Source organism: Dermacentor silvarum, chromosome 7 (genome assembly GCF_013339745.2).
Source record: "Dermacentor silvarum isolate Dsil-2018 chromosome 7, BIME_Dsil_1.4, whole genome shotgun sequence".
Lineage (NCBI taxonomy): Eukaryota > Metazoa > Arthropoda > Arachnida > Ixodida > Ixodidae > Dermacentor > Dermacentor silvarum.
This window is the reverse complement of record NC_051160.1, coordinates 116,303,740-116,330,940: the sequence shown is the minus strand read 5'-3', so window position 1 is coordinate 116,330,940 and position 27,201 is coordinate 116,303,740. Positions and strand designations below refer to the sequence as shown.

General features: G+C 46.5%; 1 protein-coding gene across 1 annotated transcript in view; it reads left to right on the top strand.

Moving 5' to 3' along the window:
• The window catches only part of LOC119458375 (epoxide hydrolase 4), a 31,440-nt gene extending 7,667 nt beyond the window's left edge, over positions 1-23,773 (top strand). Inside the window, exons 3-7 of the mRNA XM_037720205.2 lie at positions 10,496-10,721; positions 12,126-12,265; positions 16,589-16,701; positions 19,128-19,305; positions 23,581-23,773. Of these exons, the coding sequence (XP_037576133.1) occupies positions 10,496-10,721; positions 12,126-12,265; positions 16,589-16,701; positions 19,128-19,305; positions 23,581-23,758 (835 nt within the window). The 3' untranslated portion in view covers positions 23,759-23,773. The remainder of the gene's footprint in view (positions 1-10,495; positions 10,722-12,125; positions 12,266-16,588; positions 16,702-19,127; positions 19,306-23,580) is intronic.
• Positions 23,774-27,201: the final 3,428 nt, after the last annotated feature.

Genomic DNA, 27,201 nt, shown 5'->3' with positions numbered 1-27,201 from the left:
GCGAACTCTATAAAGTAAAACTACTTTTCAGGGTAGAGTGATGAATTCTCAGACGTTACTTAGAAAAACTATATGGCAAGACAATGTTATAATTGACGAGGTATATAAAGTACATACTAATGGGCCGGTCAGCCACAACATGAGAGAGAAGACTGAATGAAATAGCGGTAAACATCCACAAACCATACGGCATTCGCATAAACAAAGAGTGGCAGTAATTTTGATATAGCCAAATAAGACATTTATACTGAGAGTCGTACAGGTCCATGAAGGAACAGTCAGTATTGGAGAGTATGCAGAAATGTGCTCTAATGACATGGGATAAGGGATGAACAAGGTTCAGCATTGGCATATAGTAATTAATGTTTAATTCACTTTGTAAAAGCGAGAAAGTACAGGCCTGACCATAAGTAGTGGTGAACTGTGACATCACATGTAAACATACCAGAGGATATATGCAGCCATAGTTTGAGAAAAGGAATCAGTTGCAAATAAATCAGAAGGGTGCATGAAAAAGTACGAGCGGGGAGACATGAAAAGTAATAGACTTAATATTTTTTACCACTTGGTGCTTGGTGTTGGATGAAATGATTACAAATACCGTAAATGGCAATGGTTACAGGTGAGCGAGGTCCAGCTTTCTCTTAGGTTTGAAAAATGAAAAGAGAGGCCAGAAGAACCGCGTCATTCTTATAGCAACCAACGGCAAAACGGAGGAAATGAGAGTTATGGTGACGAGCAAATATAAGACTTTCGAACAGCAGCAAAGGAATAGCACGCAAATGATGACTGCAAACACAAGTAATAGCATAGGGCATAAGGAAGTAATAACTGTGGAGGTATATAGAGGAAAGTACACGGGAACATCAGCTAACCAAGTCATCGTTTAAGCGCTCCAGAAATTTTCACTAATGTATTCGGAATAGAATCAAGGCGATACTTCTCTATAATTATCGGAGAGGAGAGGCTGGCTGTACATATATAAGAGTGGATCACGACCACGCCAACAATCAGGCAATTGAGAAGCCTGGGAGATATAACAAGCCTCTAATATATGGCCACGTGAGATTAGTTCGCTTTCGCTACGCGGCCCAATCTCTGCTGCGAGAAGAAAACGCTTGACTTTTTTAAGGGATTGAAGCTATATATATGAACACTAACAAAAGACGTAAAAGAAGTCTTGTTTGTGCTCGCGCTCGCTCTGATTTGCCGCTGACCGGACCACTTTCGTGTCACTTGATTATTCTGATAAATCACGCCTCGACTTGAACGTGTGCTTGCATTTGGTGGGGGTTGCTGGTTTCACTCGTCACCCTAGTACTTTTCAGCAAGACGTGCCCGTCCTGTATCAGTTTGTAGTGTTGTAGTAGATTAACTGTGGCAATTCAAAGATTACATCACGTCGCCGAGAGCGCATTTGGATGATTCGATAAGGCGTGTATAAAAGCGCTTCGACACAAGCGGTCATTTGATTCGACAAACACCAATCGCACTTGTCGCTAGTGACACTGTGGAACTCCATCACAGGTTGACGGGCACAAGTTCACCTGATAAATTGTTTAGGTTAATCCCTCTCTACCTGGCTGTCTGTATCCTGGCTGCTGGTAAACATGACAGCGGGCCGACAATGTTGCCTTCGTACAATGCAGATATGCAGTAGATATGCCGGATCATCACGTACGAGAACGCATGCCCTATACACCAGCAGCCTTAACGCGTGTCGGCCAAAGAACGTGAAGCCATACGTACGCAGGTCCGGTAGATGCTTGACGGCGGCGTCATCGAACCTTCCAACAGCCCGCGGTCATCTGCAGTTGTTCTTGTCAGAAAGAAAGACGGAGCTTCTGCGTTGACTACCGGAAGCTTAACAACGTGCCTAAAAAGGACGTGCACCTGGTGCCGCGTATCGACGACTCTTTAGATATACCGTGGCGTGCCCACTATTTTTCTTCTCTCAAATTAAAAAAAAAGTAGCGTAGCTTCCACTGGAGGCACAATGTTAAAGAGACAGCGCAGCTGATGGGCACCTAGATAGTCCTGGCTTTTTGGCAAGGCTAAGCATTACCAGGTAATCACCAGCATTGTCCGGAATCTATTGATTATTGTTCGATTACCGATTAGCTATTGATTGGCTATCGCAAGGTATTGGCCATGTATTTGGGCTAGGCCAGAGACTATACCAAGTGATTCCCTGCATTTTCCGGAATTTATTGATTAATGATCAATTATGGATTGGCTATTGATTGGCTATCAATGACTGACTAAGCTTAAGTAGTCCCAACCTAGCTTATCTGGACTTAGTCAAGCTCAGCTTCTATAGTTCACAGGGGAATGTGCCATTGCGCTTGGACTCTTTCTGCACTACGCCAGGATCGGCCCATATTTTTTGAGGACGGCTAACGGAATAACGGCCGGCTTAAACAGCTCCGCTGTTAAAAGAAGGTACTGGCAAATCGAGGTAGGCGAACGAGACCGCGAGAAAACAGCCTTTGTGACTCCAGATGGTCTCTACGAATTTCGAGTACTTCCTTTTGGCTTGTGTTCAGCACCGGCTACTTTCCAGCGAATGATGGACACTGTGCTCAATGGACTGCTGTGACAGGCCTGTCTTGTGTACCTCGATGATGTGGTCGTATTCTCTGAAACGTTCGAGCAACATCTTCACCACCTGCGGAGTGTGCTAGAAGTCATCCGGTCGGCAGAGCTCACACTTAAGCACGAGAAGTTCCACTTTGGTTACGAGGAGCACAAGTTTCTCGGGCATGTAGAAAGCGCCAAAGGGGTCCGACGCGATCGATATAAGCTTGCCGCTGTGGTCGCATTTCCTGCTCCTGCCGATAAGAAGGCCGTCTGGCGCTTCCAAGGTTTGTACGCCTACTATCGCCGGTTTATTAAGGACTTTTCGAAGATAGCGGAATCCCTGACTCGCCTTAGAAGGGACGACACGCCATTTGTCTGGCATAATGAGCAGCAGGTGGCTTTTGCTGAATTGTGACAGTGCCTTTCCGTCCGCACCCGTTCTTGCACATTTTGACAGTGAGGCTGATACGGAGGTGCATAGCGACGCGAGTATCATTGGCCTTGGCGCAGTGCCCGTCCAGCGTCAAGATGGAGTGGAACGAATTATCGCCTATGCCAGGCCGGCTCCTCCTCTATTTCAAAAATAGAGGCACTGGCCAGGCACTCACTGCCCCGTGCCGAAGCGAATTATTCAACTACAGAGAAAGATTGCGTCGGAGTTGTGTGGGCGATTATCAAGTTTCACCCCTACCTGTATGGTCATCCCTTCAGAGTAGTGACGGACCTCCATGCCTCTGTTGGCTGGAAAGCATGCGCGACACTTCAGGAGGACTGGCACAGTGGAGCTTGCATCGACAGGAATTTGACGTCACCATTGTTTATAAGTCCTGCCGCGAGGATGAAGACTCTGACACACTGTCCCGTGCCCCCATTGATCCTGTCACGCAGGAAAGAAAGGACGATGACGTCTTCCTGGTCGCCATTAGTTCATGGGACTTGAGCAGATGGCAGCGTGACGACGCTGAGATTCTATCGATCATTTAGAGGGCCGCGACACAACCATACCACGCCATCTGCCCCGCTCTTTGACGTCATTCTGTCTACGAGGCAACGTGTTGTATAAGAAGAATGTCCGTTCGAATAGCCGTGCTTACCTCCTGGTGGTTCCAAGAGACATGCGAGACGAGGCCCTCTTCGCTTGCCATGAGGAACCCACATCTGGCCATTTAGGCTTGTCACAACACTCGCTAGAGTAAGTGAGATGTACTATTGGCCTGGGCTTTTGGCAAGCGTCAAACAGTGCGTTAAAGGCTGTCATGAATGACCAGCGCCGAAAGACACCATTCGTTAAACCGGCTGGCTTACTTCAGCCAATTGAAGGACCTCACACGCCTTTCGACCAAGTCGGCATGGACATTCTCGGACAGTTTCCTCTGTCTGCCGACGGCAACAAACGGGTGATCGTCGCAACTGATTATTAAACACGCTATGCCGAGACGCAGGCGATCCTACGAGCCACGGCTTCAGAGGTAGCGCACGTCTTCATGTGCCACATTGCATTGAGCCACAGTGCTGCCTCCACTGTAATAACAGACAGAGGCACAGCATTCACAGCTCAGTTTATGGACGAAGTTTCTGAATTAGGCAACACCAGGAATCGAAAGAAGACCCCGTATCACCCGCAGACTAATGGACTTACCGAGCGACTGAATAACAGGGTCACAGACAAGATTCCAATGTACATCGCCGTCCAACACAAAGCATGGGATCGGATCTTGCCTTACATGACCTTCGCCTATAACACCGCCGTGCAAGAGAGGACGCGATTCACCCCATTTCGCCTTCTCTACTGTCGCGAAGTCCAGCCGATGTTGGACGCTATGCTGCCGTGTCAATTTGCAGAGCGTGCCGGCACAGATGTTGTAGCGTCGTGCGAGTGAAACGCTACAACATCCTCCAAGGGACGTGTTCTACAACTCCGGAGACCAAGTTTGGGTGTGGACCCCGTTCGTCGCTGTGGCCTTTGTGAAAAGCTGCGGAGCCGGTATTTTTCTCTGTATGAAGTGCTACGCCGCGTCAGTGACGTGAACTACGAAGTGGTTCCGGACACAACATCGCAGACACGGACCAGCACACAGACAACCGAGCTCGGACATTGTTATTGTTGCCTCAAAACCTGGCTCGTCCCCGTGAGGGGGATTGGCCTCACTCGTGGGAGTGAGCCATGGTTTGAGGCAACAACAACTATGTTGTGCGCCATGTCCGGACTGCGGAGAGGCGTACTGCTCATTAGCTCATATTCTCTGGCAATGTCCGGCATTACGCGACAAAGACTTCAACAACGAAGAGGACTGGGAGGAAGCCCTTAAAAGCGGCGACCTCTCGGTTCAACTTCGGGCTGTCCAAAGGGCCTGCGAGAGGCCAGAGGGCCACGGTCTTCCGGTCCCTGCATGGGAGCGGCCCGCGACTGCTACCAACTCCCCCTGACAGGGGGTGTCCCAACGCAGTTCCTCAGGACCTGAATAAAAGTTCTTTGTCTGTCTGTCGATCTGTTGTGCGCATGAAACCCTACATCGCGCGCTCGTAACTTTTTTTTCTATGATTCACCTTTCTTTGTTTCTGCTTTTCATTCATCTTCGTAAGCTTGCTACTTCGTTGATTGAATGTACCAGCCAGACTTTTACTTTTCTTTTTGTACTTTCGCTTTGCCCGCGTTGTCTTATTTTTTCTTCTTACGCCTAGTTTGCAGCATCGAGGCGATGCTTTTGTTCGGAACGGGGGATGGGATAGTGGGTCGAGGGCAATACTTGGTCGAGCCCAAAGCAACAAAGAAGACCACACGCTCTGCCGGGCTCGAGAGCCAGCCCCGACGGACGCGCTATCCACAAGCCAGAATAAAATTTTGCTGACTATAGCGGCCCACTACGTGCTGTTGCCTGTTCCGAAGGACTTATTAATGTTTTACCATACCATACCATACTGGACATTTTATTTCGACCTACCCAGTTCTTGGCCAATCTTCTGTAGTGGGTACTTGCCAGTATATCCCAAGGATCTGCACCTACATCTATATCTACATCCAGGAGCCAGTTGCCCCAAGAGTACTTCTGAAGGCTCGTGACAATATACTAGCAGTACTGGCAGCTTTGGATAGTCAAGAATTATAAAAAGCATACGTGAACACCTTAGGGCTCCGTTTGCAGCAGTTCTACAGCTAGAATAATTTTTGCAAATATGTATTACCTTCTAGAATTTTACGCGCCAAAACCACTATCTGATTATAAGGCACGCCCGGGGTCTGGGACTTCCACATAATTCTGACCACCTTGGGTTCTTTAACGTAGACCAAATGTACGTACACGAGCGTCCTTGCATTCCCCGCAAATCAAGACGCTGCCACCGTGGACAAAATTGAACCCGTGACTACGATCATTCTTCGTAAGAAATTATGAAAAATACAATTTAAGAAGATCGTCAGAAGAACAGATGTGATTTCTGCTTTGTTGTTTACTCACTCCATGCTTGCAAAAGTGTAATGCAAGATGTTGGACTGATACTAATTTGACAATTTTGATAGCGGAAAATATAAAGACATTCTGCAGTTTCTTGGAGAGGGCAAACAATTGAATGACAGTACAGCTTCGTGTACTGAAACTCAGGAGATGAATTAGTACTTGAACCGACCAACATGAACTGTGACGTACCCTTGAGGATTAATAACGCCTGGTACATTGTAACGTTCGATGGCCTGGCTCGGGTAGAATAGGTTCCCAGCGACAGTTGACCTTATATAACTCGAAATATTACGTTAATTAACGCGAAGTAGTTAAAGCAGAATCGGTTTATGCGCAGAAGCTAATAGCCGTAAATTCAAGTGGTCAATTCTGTCCTCTAAGTCCGATATATTAATGCACGCGAAATCCCGAACAACAAGTTACGTTCCCGAGGAGTGAAAGGGGAGGGGATGATCGCAGAGTGGAACTTGCCATGATGTCTGTTTAACTCCGCCGCATGAGATACAAGCGAGACAAAAATGCAAGCCAGACAAATAATTGTGGGGTATGAAAGCGACGGATACCGTGGCCGTCACTAACAAGAATTGAATTGCGCTAGCACAGCAAGTTTTCGGCACTATGAGTGAGCTGCTGTGGCTGCCTGCCTTTTGACTCAAAAGAAGAACTGGAGTAACGTAAGGAAATGCAAATTTTACCGCTTTGCCGTCATCTACCTGAGGCACTCAAAGCACGGCGGAACGAAGTTCAAACACAATCACGAAACCGCCTAAACAGTCGAACAGACGCGGGCAAACCACGCTGACGGTAGCTGCATTGCACTCAAGTGACGGGAAACTGAACGTATCTAGCAATTTCCTTCATGTGACCGATGGGCGCATTTCGGGGAACTCTATGTCGTATTTGAGCAGTGTAAAAGAACCAACCTCGAATGTATAGTTGGAGCACAATTTTCCAACCACCCGAATAAGATTACTTTCTGGGGGGCTCCGAAACGACCAAACCTCAAGACCACATATGACCAAGAAACATTCCTGGATCACATCTTGCAAGCACTTGTAAGTCATGGTGGGCAGCTAAGCGAAATGCCGGACAAGAACTGCGCATAGCCAATCATAAGCTCTGCGGCCAAAACAATGAACATTACAGCTAAACTAGAAAAGCTAAATGCTGGGAGATGACCATTGAAACAGAAATATATATCTGTAACCCTAAGAGGCCAGAAGACCGCTGAATGGCGTGTAGAGAAATGGGTGCAGCAGACATTCTCGTTGAGATTCAGTGAGAGAAATGAAATTGGACAAAAGCGTAATGCGTATAGTAGGTAACAGTTGGTCTACGAGAGTACCGCAATGGATGCGAAAGAGAGGAAGATGACAAATTCTGTTGCTTCCTGACCCGAATAAAAGGTTGAATGCGGCACCATGCCTAGGGATTAGGAATACACAGGGTGTTTCAACAAACTGTATAAAAAATTTTTAATGTTGCCTGTAGCGGATAGCACAATTCTAGTTCATGAGCTGGTCTACTCGTAGAGACGGACATTACTTGTACGAAAAACTGAAAGGCATAACGGGTTAATTAACAAACAAAAAAATGTGGTTGATCCCTCTTACATAGGAATCGGTATAGAACACGAAAGTGAAACGTGTCTTCACAGAAGTAGTGTAATGTTTATTGCACATTGATATATAATGTCTATTGGTGTTTTGTGGCTAAAGCGCCCTTAGGCGTTGATGCACCCACGCTGACGCCTGGTGGCACGTCTCCTCCATCACGACTACCAACGTCGATGACCATGAGCAACCGTCGTGCATATGGAAGCTGCACTACGCTGCACACGCTAGCACAACGCGAAAGACGAAGCACGTAACTGACACACTAATACAACGCGCAAGACAAAGCACGTAACTGAATCGTCACCGAGTCAAATCAGCGCGTACAGCGCGTCGTAATTGCAGCCTCCGCGATCAACTTCAGAAACATTTTCAGAGCTAATTGCGGAGGCCACGCTCCGCTGTGCTGAGTACGGTGAACGCCACCTAGGTGGCGTTGGTAGTGCTTCTTGATGCCAGCGTCCCTTCGAATGCTGGCATCGAGGCGTCGTAGTGCTGATATAGTGCCTAGAATATACTTACTAGTGTGCCGACCGCCGGGCGTTTCGAATGGGAGACGCTGGCACCGCCGGTGATGCCTTCCGCCGGAGGCCACCAGACGGCGACATTGTTTGGGACCGTGCTAACCGAGCGGCGCATCACGCGTCGCTTGCGCTTCGGATGCACTTCGGATGCGCGTTCGTAAGCGCAGTCAGTTGCGGCCACGGAGGAAGGTTTCTTGCTCCGTGGTTGCGGCCACCGTTACTAGATTACTCTGGGTTGGTTGCGGCGCGTTGTAGCTTTCGAGCAAGTAGCATGTCGTGCCTCCGCATGTCATTGCTGGGTTTCTTTTCTGTGCGAGTGGTTCGCACTTGTGTCTGTTCATGGACGGAACCGAGATGTCGTCGCAGAAAACGAGGCGTAAAGACAGCACCTGTTTTGTCCCATATTGTACAACTGGATACCTCTCAAATAACGAGCAAGTCTCATTATTCAGCGCGCCTGCTGACTGGCCAGAACGTTTTGCCGAGTGGGAGAAGAATATAAGAGGGCAGATCGAAGGGTAACTCTGGCAGCTTTCGCTTGTGAGAAACACTTTAATAATTGCTACATTGAGCGCTCGTTCAAAATTAGTCGACGGTGTTTCGCCCATGAAAATGTGCCCTGTTTAATTACCGTCATTTATGGTAATTAATTTAATTTATGGTAATTAGATACAGCTTGGTGTGAATTTAGCATTTGTGGACATGTCTCGCATATAATAGTTTACTGTGGAAAAAAGTTACACTTCTTCGGAAACCACGTATTTATTTATTGGTATTTTTCGTAGAAACACCCGGTATCGTGTAGCGTTATAATGATAACTGTGCGTACGATCGTTTGTAAGTGCAACGAAATCATATTCTTTCGATTACACTTTGCACCTCAACCAACGTTGCGCAGAGCGAAACGGGCTGGGACAGCCCATTGGCGTCTGTCGCACACGCGCGCGTTGGCTAGAGACGCCGCTCGGCATAGCACGGTCCGTATGGCTATCGCCGTCTGGTGGCCGCCAGCGGAAGGCATCATTCTCCGTGCCACCGGAAAGCCCGCGGTCGGCACACTAGTAAGTATATTCTAGGCACTATAGTGCTGAGACCACCGAAGCGTTCACTGTCGGTGCGCGTTAGTGTCATAATGCAGTACTTCTCTTTTCTGCTCGTAGGCGGCGGCACCGCCCCGAGCAAGAGCGCGGGTACACGGAGGAGTGTTAGATATATAAGGCGCGTCTGTGTAGCTCTCTGCAAATGCGTTTGTGGCGCAATGGGTTAAACGCTCGGCGATCTATCGTCGCGGACCGAGAGGTCGTGGGTTCGATTTCCAAATTTTGCATGTTTGTGGAACTTTTTCTTCTGGTTTCTTTCTTTGTATTATGTTCTATGACGTATTTCCGTGACGGAAATACGTCAGTGAAGTCTTGGTGGACCCCGGCATAAAACACTTTCGTGTTAAAATTATTAAGTTGTTAACTAATTACCTTATGACACATATTCCAATTTACAAACTCTAGCCATGCAGTTGGCAAAGCGCATCCTCTTCGAACGAATTCTCAGGATGATACCCCTTTCGAAATAGTAATTCGCGAACTTTGCGGAGAAATGCATTGACTTTCCAGTTACTTTCTTCACAAAACGTCGTTTTATACATTTAAGCACAAAAGTGCTTTCGTGCGCCTCTCCAGCATCCATCTTCAGTAAACAGCTACACTGCACTAGATAATCCTTGCCGTCGCCTTCACCAGGCGCTCCGTCGACCGCGTCGGTCGCATCAACGTTAGTCCAAATTGTGGACATTGTGATGGGCGTGTACTATACGCGCGAATTTTCTGCCTTCTTGTCTTTACGGGAGAATAAAAAATGCTCATCTCTATAATTCTTTACGTTGTTTTGACCATTATAATCAGAAGAATTCGTTTTTGGTGCTTAGCATCGCACAATCGAACAACAGTGATTACAGAGCACATCTATGGATTTTTGTGAGTGACTAGATTGTAAACTTGTGTAAATATTGTAACGTTGTACCTCTCTGTCTGCCTGCTAATTATCTGTACCTTTCTCTACCACGTATTCTTGGGCAGGCTGCCACCCTAGTGTACATAGCTTTAGGTGCCCGTTAAAGAACCTGACGTGGTCAAAATTAATCCGGAGCCCCCCCCCCCCTTCAACAAGCCCCATAATAATTTCATGACTTGGCACGTAAAACCCAAGAACGCAATTTTATTGCCTCCCTCTTCGATAGTTTTTTTTATTCCCTGACGCCCTGCCCTTTTCGTCGTTGCGGTTGGTAGTGTATAGAGAAAACGACCATGACGTTTACTTTTTTTAACAGGATTACCCTACGGAAACGTCGACGAATGTTCACCAGGATGGTAAATCCAATTATCGGCAAGCTACTATTTGTGGCTATCGGTACAAGCATGTGGGTATGGATGCAGGCCTATGTCAAAGTTCAGATCGCCCTGTACGGAGAAAACGTTCTGAAACCTCACAATCGAACAGTGCCGGGCGAATTCTACAGCGATTCCTTCGGACGACACGAATACGCAAATCTCACGGTATGTAAATCCGCCTCTATATGCGTATCTCGCCGCTCTGTAAAACAGTTGCCACTGCCTACTCTAAGTGTGGACCTAATTTGAAACAGCAAATGTTGATAATACACGCTATACAGCACGGCTAAAATCTTTTGTTAGTATCTGTCAAAACTTCTGAAAGTTACGTTCTGTTAGTGCGCAGTCGAATAATTTATCCCATTAGCATAGATGTATGTGCAAAAAATTATTTATTGCATGTTTTCCTGAACATCAAAGACTCCAGACTGAGCGTATCATCAACAGAAGGCTTGAAGTTGGATTGCGTAGCTGAAGATGCGTTCTGCGGAACTACAAAATGTTGCAGTAGAGCTTTTCTAACAGGCATAGATAGTTGATTTTGGGATCATACCACAGTTAACCAATGTTCAATGGTAATTTCATGACAGTGACTCTAAGCCAATAGTTATATTAAGGCTCAATGCACACAAAGGCACGAGGATGCGGTGTCAGAAACCTAAAAAGATTGTTTTTATAGGAGATGCGACCTATGCTCGAGACGTTTACAGACGATACGCATAAATGAAATTCGGCAATAATTTCATGCATAAGTTCAGTAGCAACTTTCGAACAGCTTATCTTCCACTCATTTGATACTGCACTGGCGCCGATACAGTGGGAGAAAATCATTTCGAAATATTTACCGGTAACTTACGTTTACTGAGGGTTTGGTGATTTTAAGATGACTTTTTACAGGCGGAGAGTACTGGATGTTTTAATTTGTAAATTTACAGCGTAATCCTTCAAAACCGCTGTTCATATAATTTCGTACATGGCTTGGTTTTACGAGACATATGCATGAGTAACTTTATATGTTTGAGCGTTTGGACCCAAAGACTGAAAGTGCACCCACTGCAGACGAGGCATAGAAGCGTGTGTCCTGCGCATTTTATCTTGTTTTTCACATTGTGAAACAGCTTTGAGCACCATTAACCAGCCACCGAAGACTACACTTTGAATGGCTGCCACATTTTGTCTTCACAGGCGTATATTTGTAATAGGCGTGCGTCTGTTCATCTGATAGCACTGGCGTATCCAGTGAAGCGTGGGTGGGGGGGTTGAGTGGAAGCCCACATAACTCTCCCCCACCCCCTTTCCTGAGAGGTTATCCTTTTCTCGACTTTCTCGACTTTGCGAAATTATTTCGTCAATATAAAACAATGTCTGACTCCTGAATTGTTCTTGGAATAAATGAGTGCACAAGTATTGCTAATGTACCAGGTCATCGGTAGTTTTTAAGGACCCAGTATAACTTGATGCCCTAATTGCACAGCTTTTTGTACAAATACTTCCGGAGGATCAGTCGCAAATTAGGTTTGCAGCGTCATTTGTTGTGGTTACAGTGTTCACTGAGTGCTTTTCTTGCAGAATATTACCATGCATTACGTAACGAAAGGCTGTCATGACGAAGCTAGTGAGAACCGTACTGTTCTGGTTCTCTTACACGGATTTCTCGATTTTTGGTACATCTGGAACAGGCAGATACCAGTCCTCGGAGAAGATTTCTGGTATGTACGCCAGTGGCAAGGTGATGACCATGGTGAGATATTACATTTCTCCCGGAGAATATTAGCAGCTGTTGCTGTGTGCAAAGTGCTAGCTCACTTGTTACAGTGATAAGCTATATTTATCTACAATTCAGTGACATTCAAAGATTAGAGCGCACAGTGTAACGCAAATGAAGCTATCGTGCCGCCAATGGTTAATCGCCGCGGGCTTATCTATCCTCTATACGTGCTCGCCCTCCCACTTCCCGCACGCCTGTCAATCATCGCTGCTAATTTGCCAGCATGTGCGCGCGTTTTTTTTTTGTTTTGTCTTTAGTGCATTTATTACTGAGGCGTCCCACTGGTCCTCTGGAAGCTCGCGTCTGCAGTTAGCTCCTGGAAGAGGAAGGCACCCCGTCAGAGCTCGACAGCGCTGTGAAGTTTGTGTTAGAGACAATGTCATCTACGGTATGTCAAACCTGCAAGTGCGCGTTGTACACAAACTTTATTTCACCAAACCAAGATGGTGGATGTCGCGCTAGAATTGTAATAATTGCGACAACATGTAGGCTGCACGGTCATATCATTCCTATCACGCTCAGTTCCCTACGCCGTCTAAGCTTTCAAAACGCGTGTCTCAGCTTTAAAACTGCGACTTGGGCGAGCTGGTAAGGAAGGCTTCAACTTGAATTAAAACAGCGCGCACAAAAACCGGATGGATAGAGCAAGAGGCACACCACCAGCGCTGACTCGCAACTCAAGGGTTTATTGAATCATTCACACAAATATAAATACATACACATGACATGAGTTGCCGCAGCCTTCAGCTTTAAAATTGATACTAACGAGAACGCGACCGTGTTTTCTAGGGAAATGAGAGGTGTGGGAAGCTTTGCTTACGCAGTTTGGCAGATGGGCCTGTATAATATGCTACGGCATAGCTGCTTCTGTATATTAGTACGAAGTTTTCGGTTGTCCGCAATTGTATGGGGAGGGGGGGGGGGCATTTTGTAAGAGTCCACCTAGTGGACTGTCCATTTCGGCCGCTGCTGATTGGCTGCAGCAGAACGACTGAGGAGGAGAAAGGTGCCCATAGCCAGTCTCCTTCTCAGTCGTGCAGCTGCAGCCAATCAGAAAGAGCCGAAATGGACAGTCCACTAAGTGGACTCTTACAGAATAACCGCCCCCCCCCCCCTGCCCTTTGTAGAATACTGGGTTATCATATAAGTGAACGTGAGTAGCACGTGAGTAGCGCTACGTAGTGGTGCGCAGTATAATCGCGTTGAGGACACAGGGCTACAATGGTACCAACCAAAAATATTCGACTGAGCTGATCTCGCGAAGTGCTGGCAGCGGCTTAATGACTAAAATGCAGCCTTTACTTGTGAAAGTATCCTTTGCGTCATCCTTGGCACTGCGCAGCAAGTAGGCAAGTAGGTAGGTATAGGCAGCTAGGTAGGTTCCTGTCTCACCTCAATTTACTAAAAAAACAAATTAATCTGTGACCGACGGTAGAATATAACCTTGTTGAGCACAACATGATGATGATGATGATGCCTCAAGACTTGGCATAACCCACTGAGGGGGATAGGCCACGAACCGGGTGGTATTATGATGGAAATTTGAAATAAATTAATTTATAAATACATAACTGTAAGAATAAAAATAATTGACTAATTGAAAATGAGAATTAAAGCAATAATAAAAGAATTAAGTAGTCTATACTAAGTTAGTCAGCCTTGCCTGAATAGGAATAGTAATATGAATTTAATAATAAATTAAATACAGCAAAGGAAGTATGTAGATATTGAATAATAATAATAAGAATATAATTCTGGTTTTATGACTTCACTTTTTGAATTTGCTAAAGCTATAATTTATTGAAGGATAAATAAAGTAATCAGGTAACAATGGGAAAATATTAATAAGGCAATCTTTTTCTGTCACATAAAAAGTTATAAATGGCTCGGCAAACATTCCCGTGGCCATATCCTAACACCGTGGCTCCAAGTGAGAGTAAAACTGAACTGCTTAACGGCAGTCCTAGATTACGAAGTGGGATTTCTAAACATCGTTGTCGATGATTAGAAAACCGCCGACAGGATAATGAAAAGTGATCGATAGATTCTGATTCATTGCAGAGGTAGCATAATGGTGATGCCGCCAGACCACATCTGTGCAAGTAAAAATTTAGTTGTGGAATACGGCAACGCAGTCTTGTAAATGTTACTTCGAATTGCCGGTTGGGACACCACTGTCGATTCCAAGAATAATTTAGATGTATAAAGTCTGTTGATTTTGCTAGTGCGAGACTTTTCTTGTCTTCAGTCAAAGAAAACTGCCTATGTCTGGCTGCAGTGATATACGCAGTTGCCGGCAGCAGCCAAGTGCACTAACCATTATACCACGATTTCTTCTTTCTCTGTTGATTATTACACGATCGCACGTATTGCCCGGAAACTTCTCTCGTTCCAAAGCCAGTCGGCTCTTCGAAACACTTCCTCGTCTGCTTTCCTTGTGAGGGTTCAGAAGCATCGTTTTCCAACTGTACTATCTCCGGGACCAGCCCGCATTGATCAGTACTTTTATCGTAGCACGCTATCTAGAAAGTGAGACGTCCAACCTGACTTCATGAATCGCCCAAGTTAATCAGCGCTTAAAATTTATTAGCCACAGTACCGAAATAATCGTCGTTTTACATACGCCACATCGCATAGCCGGTTGCATAAGACGTAGTCGCTGATGACGCCACACTCTGAGCTTTCCTTCTTCACGCTCACGCAGAACTATGTAGAAAGCAACAATTGTCTTATAAACTCGCGTTGAGTGGCCGGCGTAGAAATCGTGCTGTTGCCGTCATGCTATCGTGATCAACGTGGTCGTCGTCATGCTTCTTTCGTCACAGACAAGTACGCTCACGAACCACACACACAACTGCAATTTACAAGAACTTTGGTCCACCTAGTATCACTCTGCGGAAGTCCAAACAATGCTAGATAGCCAGGTACCTGTAAAATGTTTTGCAAACCATTGACTCCTACAGTGCATGGTAGTAACGTGTTAGGCCGACTTTCTTAAGATATAAAGTGCGAAGTCGATGGCTTCGAGGAGAGCTGGCTTGCGGTGGCAGTGTGCCTAATTTGCGCTCGCACTACTTTCTTGTCTTCCTCAATGGCCACTGTGCACGTCTGCGGAAACCTGGTATTCTGTAAAGCTTGAAACGTGTACAGACAAGCTGGAACTCGCCAGTGCGGGCATATAGTAGAGCGCATATAGTAGAGTATTATTGTAGGACAAACACCATACCTTAACAAGCGCGAACGTTCGCCTGAGCACAGCGTGCCTTTTCGTTACTCTAGCTGATGGGCGCATACATATAGTTCAGTATAAGGTAGACAAAAGCCAACTTTTTATTGCCACAATTATTCGGACACTCCAGGTGAATTGCCACTGTCGGCGTCGCCGTCAGGTTCCGCATAAAGTCCAAGTACGATCACATCGCTGCCGCACGCCGTTTGCTGTAGGTGCCAGGGAAAACATGCAATGTGGAGCCTTGAAAGATGATGGCTTGGTGCGGCGGTGTCCTCTCGCATGCGCAAGGCAGGTAGGCGGGGAGGGTGAATGCCGACGTTTCGCGCCCAATAGGAGTGGGGTCGCTCCTAATTAAACTAACCAACTAAGTAAGGTAGCACGCGCTAGGAGTGGGGAAGGGAGGTGAGAGAGGGGCCGGGCAGTGCCAGTATCCGCATGTATACTCCGGCCGTGGCTCCGCATGGCGCGGCTGATCGCGGCCGTGCGCTTCCTTTGTTGGAGGTAATCCACGGTGGGTTCGAAGGCTATACCGAGCCTAGGTAGCTGATGGATTGGTGTACGCTGTGTTCTCGTGCGCCTAGTTGGCGCTTAAGCGAGAGACTGCACGAATGGGAATTCCCTCGCCGCTGCTGCCGCTCTTCATCGCGCCAGCGTTCTGACAGCGTGTGTGTCCGCGGTAATCGAGTGAGATGCGTTCATATTTGCCTCTGCGCTAGTGACATCGTGCTTGTTATTTAGTTAGTAACCGAATGGTTACAGCAGTTTCACAGCTGATAAAACTGCCAACCTTACTGCGCAAAGCTGTGTAATAACTTGCTATAGAAACTAGTTTTTCACCTTTTGGGTGATACTGCGACATTTTACTCGGTTATACATACAAGAAAGGATGCATCTGGCATCAGCGTCTACAAGCGAAGCAGTGCTCATTTAACTGTAAGATTAGATTTACAAGCACAACTGTTCCCAGCAGACACTAGGAAAAGAGGCAGTAAGTGTTCTCCCTCCCTACTTGTTCCCACACTTTATTCACAGCGTTGTGGCGCCAGATCTACGTGGCTACGGCAACACTACACGGCCGATGGACAGCGCGCAATACCTTATGGTCAACCTCATTGAGGATGTAAAAGAACTACTCGATAAAATAAGTAAGTAGCAGCTTTATGCTTGTTTGTATGAGCACTATGCAAGACGTCGACAGCGAATTTCAGCGAATGTATATGCCGGTTTAGAGCTTACTAAAAAACGATTTCAACATGGGATTGAGATTTTCAAAAACTGAATACGAATGAAAATTAATATGGATGTAAAATTCTGCATGTAAGGAGGGACAGTTGCGATCAGCGGTCATTCGTTAGATCAAAGCTGTGCACCTAGCAGCCTAGCTGTTAAGTGCAACCTATCAGATCACTAATCTAATAATAGTTCACTCAGATGCTCGTGACAGCGTTGTCTTTCAGCTGGCTATACTTTTGATAACCATGTTGAGAAAGTCGTGGAGATTCGGATTTTCATCCTTCACAGGCTTTCTTCGGACTTCGGGAAAAAGAACTACATTAAAGAACGTAACGGAAACAACTTAATTCGGCGTTTCCTAGTGCACCCTACAACTTTTTAAATATGTCTCATACCATATAATGAATATTTAAAAGTTTGCATACCTAAACTTAAACAAAAACCAAAGTAATTGCACTTAAAAAAGCAGGGTGAATAACTCAAGATGACTACGCGCAATGTACCGCTGGTCTTATTTATTTAAGAAGTACCTATCTGCTTTACAGTTTAAATCTAATGTCTTGAAACATTCAATAGACTACGCTTTTCAAATACATTTTTAGCGGTCAGCTGGTTCAGCTCAAAGCGCAGATGGCGCTGCGATACAAGCCTTCACTGCCTACCGGCACCTCGTGAATTTCACGTTACAAAATAGAAGGTTTGAAATTTGTTTGAAGTAAGGGTCGTATTGGGGGCACTGGCGTTCTGTCGACGCCTGAGTATTGCGCCTGGCCCTGGATTAACGCCGACAATACTAGGATTAGCATTGAAGGAAAGTCGTAACACACCGTGTGGCCAAATTCTTCATTACTTTGCAGCCGACTTCTTTATTATTTTGTTACCGATATCTTCACTTCTATGTACATCAACGCTCCTCTCTCACTGAATTCCTTGGTACCATTCAGTTCCCTTCACTTATTTCTCCATGCTCAGTTGCTTTCGATAACTCTTGGCTTGCTTGTCTATCCGGGCACCTGCCCAACAGCACACACAGATTCTTGATCACTGGCCAAGAATGTTCACATACCTAGAGTCACACATTATGTTGCACATAACCAATGGCCCAGGTTATCTATTTGGGCACATACCCAGTGGCATACCCTCAGCTGCACATTTACCGTGACCCAGGTTGTCTGTTCTTGCACGTAGTCATTGGCAGATGCCCACTTGCACATAAGCATTGGCACAAGGTGTCCGTCCCCAGGTTGTATTGTATATTCGGACACATATCCTTTGGCGCCTACCCAGTCACACATTCCCTGTGGCCCAATTTCGTACGAAAAAGTTCAGACACGAACAAACATATCCAAAAGTGAGTGAAGCTCCTAAAGAATGCTAATCGTATTAAAAGCAGGCGTACTGTATAGCACAGTTTATCACACATTGATGATCTCCGGCACACACTCCTGTCATAATCTGGCAGACAAGGGGAAAATACCCGCGTCCACGTGTCATGCACCCGCACTAAGCACTGCACGGCTGCACCACGCCAAAAACCGACGGCGGTGGTATTTTCACAACCAAGGACACTGCGCGTGAGCCGGTGAAGTCTGGCTTTGACAGCACCGGTGTTGTATGATGTGCCCCGGAAGGGGCCTATAGTTGAACGTCGAGATTGCCTGCATCGTGCAGTAGTGTGAAAATACCCTGCATTGTGATGCGCTTTCAGACCACATGGACACAATACATGGAAGCGGCAGAAGCCGGAACACTGTCGAAAAATCCATGTTAACCTACGTTGCTAATCTCGAAGACATTACTGAGATTTATTCACAAAGATATGATATAGAATCGAAGACACTAAACAGCCACCCGCACGAGGAAGTTAAATTGGTATATCTAGGGATGTCCTCTATAGGCGTGTTCAAAAGACAGAGGTTACTAGTAAGTGGGTCGGCGAAGGCGTGACAAGGTCAATGAAGCCTGGTAAGCAAAAGTTCATAAATGTATATGAGCGGATTTGGTAGGTTATGCAAGCGGGCGCATGGCACTAGAAGTGCTTCGCGCAGGTATTGGCAGGCATTTACTGTGGACTGCGAAAGTGGGACATTCAGTTGCTCCTAATTTTACATATGACAGTACTAAATTTTACAGCCTACACACTGCCGCAACACGTTTAATGGCTTTTACGAAATTGACAGCAGAGTTCGTTATTCGATATCAAATGCATAAATGGCAAGCTGGCTAGGCATCATAGATTGTTTATGGTGCAAATAACGTTTCCAGCGAAGCTGACTTAGCGATGTTACTTACAATCTGTACTTATAAAAGATTGTTTTTCTTTGTGTTTGTGTTGTAGACCCTGGTCACAAGAGAAGAGTTGTCCTTGTGGGACACGACTGGGGAGGCATGATCGCCTTTTGCTTCGCAACGGTGTACGAAAAGATGATCGACAAAATGGTAATCATCAACGGCATGCATCCCTTGGCTTTCTCGAAGCAGTTGTTCCGAAGCCTCAGTCAGATGAGGAAGTCCTGGTAAGAACAAGTTTCGTTTGTGCGAACTGCTCAAAACATGAAAACACGATCAATCATCAATTTGTATATTGCGGAACTCTTCTATCTACTGTGTAATTCATGATTTCCTATTTACTGCAGAAGACACTTTATCATTCTGATTCGGATGGTTTCGAATTGAAGGTGTGCACCTGGAATAACTGGAATAATCTATAATTACTTGAAACAGCTGTTGGTAGGCTAAGGACTATTTCGAATTTGTGAAACACGTACCATGTTTCATTAGTCAAGGTATTTATCGGCGACAGCATATCTACGTGGATTTTTTTTATTTCACACAAGACTATAGGAGCAGGTGGAGGATGTTCTAGGTGGATCTAGCCTTGCAATGCGGGACGGCAATTTCTCCGCCCAAGCGCCTCTTTTCAAAAAAGTTCGTTACCGTTCCGAAGTGCAGCACGAGACGGGTGGACAAGATTACGCACGCAGCGAAACGGAACAGGACACAAGCCCACAGCCAGTAATCCATGCCACGAACAATGCCTCATCGGGCCGTCCAACCCCCCACAAAAGCCCTGAAATGAACCTGCCAATTAGTACAAATCATTGTCTAAGTCTGCATCACTAAAAAACTACAATAGGAGTCGGGACACTTCCTTCCTGAATGTCCGCGACCTACGAGGAGGCACGATGTCGTTCACACCAGCATGTGGCGAGCCTAGACGCTGGAGTGCGTCAAACTAGAAATTGCGTTTTGTAACAAGTTTCAGCTTAGTTTGAGCTCTGCTAGTCTAAACGCGTCTACGCAAATGTGAGCTTTAGAAATATCTATGGCTACAAGGCAAGCACGAGTATTCACTCAAATAGAGCATCCATATCACTGAAAGTTACTGATATCGCTTAATGTTACTGAATATGTGTTACTGATCATTAGTACAAGTGGGTAAACTTCAATGAGAAGAAATAAGTATGGTAGCTGGTAAATCAGTGAGACGAATCTGATAGTGCAGTGAATGGCCAGCAATGTGGGACATTCGGCAGCAACACACCTGGCGCCCTGTCTTGATGGTGGTCCGTTCCGCAATGTGTAACTGAATGGACAGCGGAACTGAAAAATCGACGCCATACAGTAAACGAGATAATCGATCGGGATTTTATATATTTAATCACAACACACTCGGGAGCATATTCGGCATTTTAAGCTATATGGCAATGAAACTTTAGGCCCCTAAGCAGTTTGTAAAGTGATGGTTTGACCCATTGAAACAATGAAGCTTCCCAGGACCCTATATAAAATTTCATTAACATACAGCTGAGATTTGCAGGAGGTGTTCCGAAATGCGTCATTTTTTCATGTGAATCAAATCCTATGTGATATCCATGTTTTCCAGGAAAGTAGATATTTTTTTTATTTCGAATGCCCATTCAATTACGCAGCGCCAAGCAAACGATCATGTTTGCCACGTGGCGTCTCGTGGGCTTCGTGACACCACATATCTGGGGATGCATTCAACAAAGATACAAATATCCCAGCGAGGAAATGCTATAACTCAACTGTTTGAAGTACGGAGCACTTTAGGAACCTGGGCTATTGGCGTCTAATGTGTTATGTCGTCACGCTCGGAAAACCCAAGCGCAAAACAGAGCCAAAACATGCCCATAACAGCACGAAATTGAATAAAATAAACTAACTAGATTCAGAATAATAGAAAATACAGAGATACTCATGAATAATTCGCATTAATTAACAGAAATTTGTTAAAATCACTTCCAACACGCCCGTCTGCTCCGCACTTCCATAGCTTTCACGTTGAGTGTAACTGCTTCTTCGGCTCCATGCGAGCGGACAATTTTTTTTTAGATGTGAAGCATCTTATGCTCGGGGCTAGGTCACTCCCTCTCTCCCTCGCTCCATCCATCCGCCGTGCGTCCTCACCCCTACTGCGCATGCGCGTCCTCCTCCCCCTCCTCTCCTTGTCTCATCTCCTCTCCTTGCGGCATTCATGCGCATCCTTCTCCCCCTCCTCTCCGATGCTCCTCTCTTCTCCGGATTGCGCAACCAATGGCAACACCTGCGGCTCCGCGCGCGATAATGCGGAGCGACTTAGGTTAGAGGCGCCACGGTAGGCGCCCCAGAGGCACCGGCAACAGTCACCAACGCCGCGCGCGTTCGGTGCGAACGCGGGAAAAACGCCGACGGCGTCGAAAACAGTTCTGCGCGTTGCAGGTGCTGCTGCATGTCCAGGTTTATACAGCTGATAAAACTACCTTGAGTCGACCCCATGGCTGCTTCGCATACTACTCAGGGTTCTCCTACGGGAAGTTGGTGTAATATTTTTTATTGCGATTAAGACATGCCGTTAAGGCATAATTCTTGATGTGTGTATGTGTATTATATGTGTGCTGTGAGGCCTGTATTGGGTATGAATTGAAGCAGTGTTTTGTACAATCTGTTATCGTGTATCCCGCGTATCATGTATCATAGCTGGTTGTCACACTGTAGCGGCTTGCAGTAGAAGATGCGAGCGTTCCGATTGTAAACCAGTACATGTCCATATTAGGTGGTATGCATCTTCCATCACAGGGACGGAGCAGTATAGACACGTAGCACCCTGTAGTAAATGCGACCAGTTCCACCTTGAGATCACAGCCGGTGTGAGGGCCACCCCGTCCCAATGCCTCCTAAGCACAACTTCATCCGCCTTAGTAAGGGGAAGGGGGAGGGAGCAGACAATAGGTGGGATAAGAGCGCGTGTGCCCTGCCGGAGAAAATTTTTACGGGCTCGGAGCGGACAATCTGTCTCGTGCGGCACGTTGAAAACGGAGTGAAGTGTGGCGCGACTGCCTTGCTAATCTGGAGATCGCGAGGCAGCGCGTGGGCGACGCGTGGGCCCGATTCACAGCAGCCGCCGCAGACAGACCTTCCAAACGACGCGCACAACTCTGCATGCATTTCCCATGTACTGCTGCACGCCTTTCTCCGAGGCATTGCACATGTCGGTCACCAACCTTGTTTGACTAAGATTCTTCGCACAGCGTATTGTTTCACGAGATACCTAAGCGTTAAGCTACCTGGTCGTTAATTAGTGAAGGCTCACCTTGGTTTCTTTAGGTTACTATTTAATTTTCATTCGTTTAGTTGTGTATAATGAGTCCAGTGTTACACCAAAGACGCATGCATTTTGTCAACGTTTGTAGGCAAGCAGGCATGAAAGCATAAAATATACTGTTGTACTGCCTGAATTTGTCATTGACGCAAGGCAACTAATGTTCTTTGTGGCAGCTATACTTATTTGCTTAGAGTTTACATATCTTTAACTCTTTACGTCCTGTGTTACTTCTGAAAAAAAAACATTTCTGAAGTACCACATTTTCCTATGTGCTTCATTAGATCCGCAGGTTATGTAAATGTTCAAGATACTCGGAATAATATATTTAATTTCCGAACACCCAAGAAAATGTGTTTAATTCTTGAGAAAGTTGTCTTCATTACACTGCTTAAAGTTGACTTTTTCAGCTCCAGTATGGTAAACATATATATATATATATATATATATAGTTTGATAATAATGTGTTTCCCTAGATGGAGCCGGCGGGGCACTCCCACCATATGTGGCAGCCAGGGCTTAAAGTCTCCCTTCAGTAGAGGAGGGGGGGGGGCTGCTTAACATATAATTTCTCTAAGTGTGGGACGAAATACATGGGCGTTCTCGTTACTTTTGTGCTTCAATGTAGAACACAGCATTTAGGTACAAACGTGGCACAATATGCATTTTTACGCGAGTTTGATGGCGCATATCTCCAAACTGGTGCCATTCTAGAAATTCATTCCAGGTGGATACGCCTGGCAAGCTCACCGGCTACAATTCTTAAATTGAAATATGTGTCGTGAAGTAATTAACTAAGTAGTTATTAGTGAATTTATGTTTATTAGTTTAATCTGTGTTTCAATTTCGTGTGCTTCCAATGTCCGCCTCATCGAATAAACCAGTTCCATGATAAGAATTATGCTACCTGCCACAAGCGAGTTCTAAAAATTCCGTAAAACTTAAAAATCAACACCCGGTATGTGGCTTGAAGGGCGAAGAAAAATTTCGTTACCCGTTTTTATTGGCTGGAAATAATTCATAGTAATTAAATACACAAAACTTCAAAGAGTTGCAATTAAACGTTATACTGACAACTGCGTATAACAGGGGCGAGTCAAGTATTATCGTCATTTCATTATCGAAAGGCAGTCACCTTCCACGGTTAAGTTCTTGTGAAGACATATTTGGACTGATGTTATTTTTGCAGGTTCATGATTCCTTTCCGCCAACCGATTGTTCCCGAGCAGTACCTGATGTTACACGACCTCATGTTTTTTGATAAGGTGCACAAGTCTTTCACCAAGGAGGAGAAAAATGCCCACAAGTATGTGTTTTCGCAGCAAGGTATGACATTCTCTTGCTATCATACATGTCATGCAGAATGAAGCGTGTAAAGAATTATGGAAGTGTTTGCTCCGCCATTGTATGACTTCCCCTTCTTTACTGCCCCCCCCCCCTCATTCTTGCTCGTCTTCTTCCCCATCACATGAAGGCTCCGTTTGGTTTTATCCAGACTCTTCACACCCTACACGGCTTTGATTTGTCACCCCTCCCCGGCTAATACGGAAGCGCATTCGCCTACGGCGCTTCGTCAAATATTCTTCTCTGGCGCCTCATACTAAATGGCTTTCAAAATGTCCTATTCATTTATCGTTTTGATAAAGCGATGAACGGTGACTTGGAGCATTAAGACCTTTTATGTACAAAGGTCAAATGCCTTTGTCCACTAACTGCTTAGTTGAAGGTGTCAGTCCATTTCTTGTGATTATCCGAATCGGCGGACACAAAAACCAAGAACTTTCCTATCCTTGGACGACGGACAACAACGTGAGAAGCAGGAGCCCATGTGAAGCGCGTCTCCACTCTGTGGCCCCCTGGCGGCGTTTCCAAGCCTCCGGGGGAACCATGCAGATCACATGAGAGAGAGAGAGACAACGAGACGCTGTTCCAGCACCGGAGCTCGATCTCAACTGATGTTTTTTTTTTTCGGTCCCCAGCGCCAACCAAGCTCCCGCGTCACTTCTGGAATCACCTGACGTCATCTTTCCTACGGCGATCGCGTCGATGTCGCTGGCGCTACATAGCTCCCCCTCTATAGAGCAGCATCATCTACGAACGATATCAGCACCTCAATTAAACTCGGCGGGCTGAAGTAGCGTAAGCAGCGACCAGAAAGGAGACATCTGGGGCTAAATTGAGGGATGCGACTGTGGGAGCCGCCTCGCAGTAGGCTGGCTTCAGCGGGTCAAGTGCGATGGTGCCAGTTTTGCCATGAATGTCCACGGTATAGGTGGACTCGCGTCTCTCCAGTACGAGAACCAGTCCGACGTAGTGCGGGTGGAGAGCAGGCTGAATGGGTCCATGGCGCACGAAGACATGGGTTGCGTTGGCAAGGTCAGTTGAAATGTAACGTGTGAATGCTGGAAATGGACGCGGCGGACAGCGTTTTAGATCACGGACGAGGTCGCGAAGATAGTGCACATATTCGTGACTAGACAGAGCAGCCGTACGTGGTTGGGGTGAGAAGTCGTCCGGCAGACAGAGTGGAGTACCACAGAAGAGCTCCACGCTCAAGCACTTGTAGCAACCTTTCTCCTCGTTCCCGTCGACATCGCCGACCTCCATCTCGTCAACGCGGGCCATCCAGCGAGCGCCAGAGCTACAGTGCAGCAGACCAGTCAGCCATCTGCTGGTATCACCGCCGTTCTGGTGTGCAAGAACGTCGCGGCCTTCTTCCTTGCACTTGGTCTGAAAACCGGCTGGCCGACCGGGAACGGCGACGAGCGGTCACGAGCCCACACCATGTCGCATCTTCTACAGCTGCACAGGTCAGCATTTCGCCTGCTACACGAGTGGATCGCGCAGCTGCTCCCATTCTGTATTTGCAAGCCGTGAATGGAACTCGAATTCCGGTATTTCGACAACGCTCGCTCGCACTTAACCTGAGCCTGAAAAGGGCATTCCGATGGTTGTTCGTGGTTGGAGACATCACGTCCGGGTGACCAACTGATGTTTTTATTGCGATAGCAATTAAATGGGTACTGCAAGCGGATTTCAGCCGTCGGCGTCGCCGTATGCTGTATATGCGAGTGAAAGTGCGCGAGGGCGCGTTTTCACGGAGCCCGAACGCACGGCGGAGAGCAAACGCGATGTCTTCCGTCGTGCGAAGGGCCGTGGGGGCATGTGAGGGAGGGTGGAGAGGTCCCGTTTAGCTGCGGTACCAACTGCGCAACTTGCGACCGGGCGCAAGGGGAACTGGCGACTCAATCTCCCACGCGAACAAAGGAAAGCGGGAAGGCAGCGCGGGAGCGAGGGGGTGCGGCTTCTACTCTGCCAGCAACTGCGTATTTGTACATTGCGCGGCTGCGTGCTATCGCGCGCTCCGTATCTTGAAAGAGACCTCCACATGGCTCTTACCTTTGTATGCGCGCCGCTCAGTTTCCGTTCAAGCGATAGACCACAAGAACCTTCGCTCGCTTCCGCAACCACGCTAGCTCACGCCAACGTTTTGAGAGTGGTTGTCTGCAGTCATTGAGTGTAAGCTATTCATGCTTGCTTGTGCGCGCTGACACCATGCTTGTTAATTCAGTTAGTAAGCGAATGTGTCCAAGTTAATGCAGCCGATAAAACTACTATCCCTACTCTGTATACCTCTCTGCTAAATTGCTATCCCAAAAAGGTTCACTGCACGCGAGAAGTTCGGCCAGGAGCACCGACGGGAGTGAGAATCGTGCAGGCTAGGCCGATGAATATAGGGGTGAACACAAAGACAAGCACAGACATACACAGTCACAGACAAACACAGTACACAGACATAAACAGTTCATGTCTGTGTATGTCTTTGTTTTCACCCTTATATTACCCGCCTAGCCTCCACGGTTGTCACTCCCGTTGTTGCTCCTTGCTATCGCAATTGATGCTTCGCCTTTCGAGCGAAACTACGACGTTTTTTTTAATGCTTCTTCGGTTCCCAATGCCAAACAAAGCCGCTATTCTGGACATTCCGCCATTTTCTTCGAGGTGTGACGTAGGCGCGACGCTTACAAAATGGCGCTAATGGCCCCGTTTTGCTTTCGTAACGTGACGCACATTTGACGTTTCACCTAAGAAACTGTAATGTAGGCATTTAACCTAGCATTCTTGATAAATCGAAACAGTTTTCCTCCCCAGTAAAAATAAAGCATCTAGCTCAAAGCGTACGATTATTCCATCAAAATCGTTTCTCGCTTCCGTCGTCTGCATGCGGACAGGCTGTCGTCTGCTTGATTAGCTAGGATGCGTGTCGTCTGGAAATGGAATGAGTCATCGTATATTGGTGCCCACGCGCTTGCTTTCTACCTTGAGACAACATACGTGACCTACTAGTGATGATCAGCGCACGCTCGAGGCGGCGTTATCGCTATCTCGTGATCCGTAAGTGACTCAACCCAAGTCGTCTGGCTGAGAAGCGGCCGAATATCATCGATAGCGTTGTGCGCGCCACAGGTATCCGCTTGAGCGAAGCAAACGCCGGCACTGCCATCTCTTGTGCACTTCGCTGCTTACTCGCACCGCGAGAGGAACCTTCAAGGCGCTGTCTTGCGTACATGTCTTTTTGTAAATTAAAAAGTCACCGTTGTCATAGCCTTTCATGACGCAAAAAGTCATTAATATTGATTACAATACAAACGCAATAGTGAAAAGTGTGAAATGTCGCAGAAAGTTTGCTAGTTTCAACCAATATTATTTCAAATAAACGTGTTTTAATAAAAATGATGGTGCAAAACACAAATGCCAACACCACCCGAGAGCGATGCAAATGCTATGAACACGCGTTGTGAACAAAAGA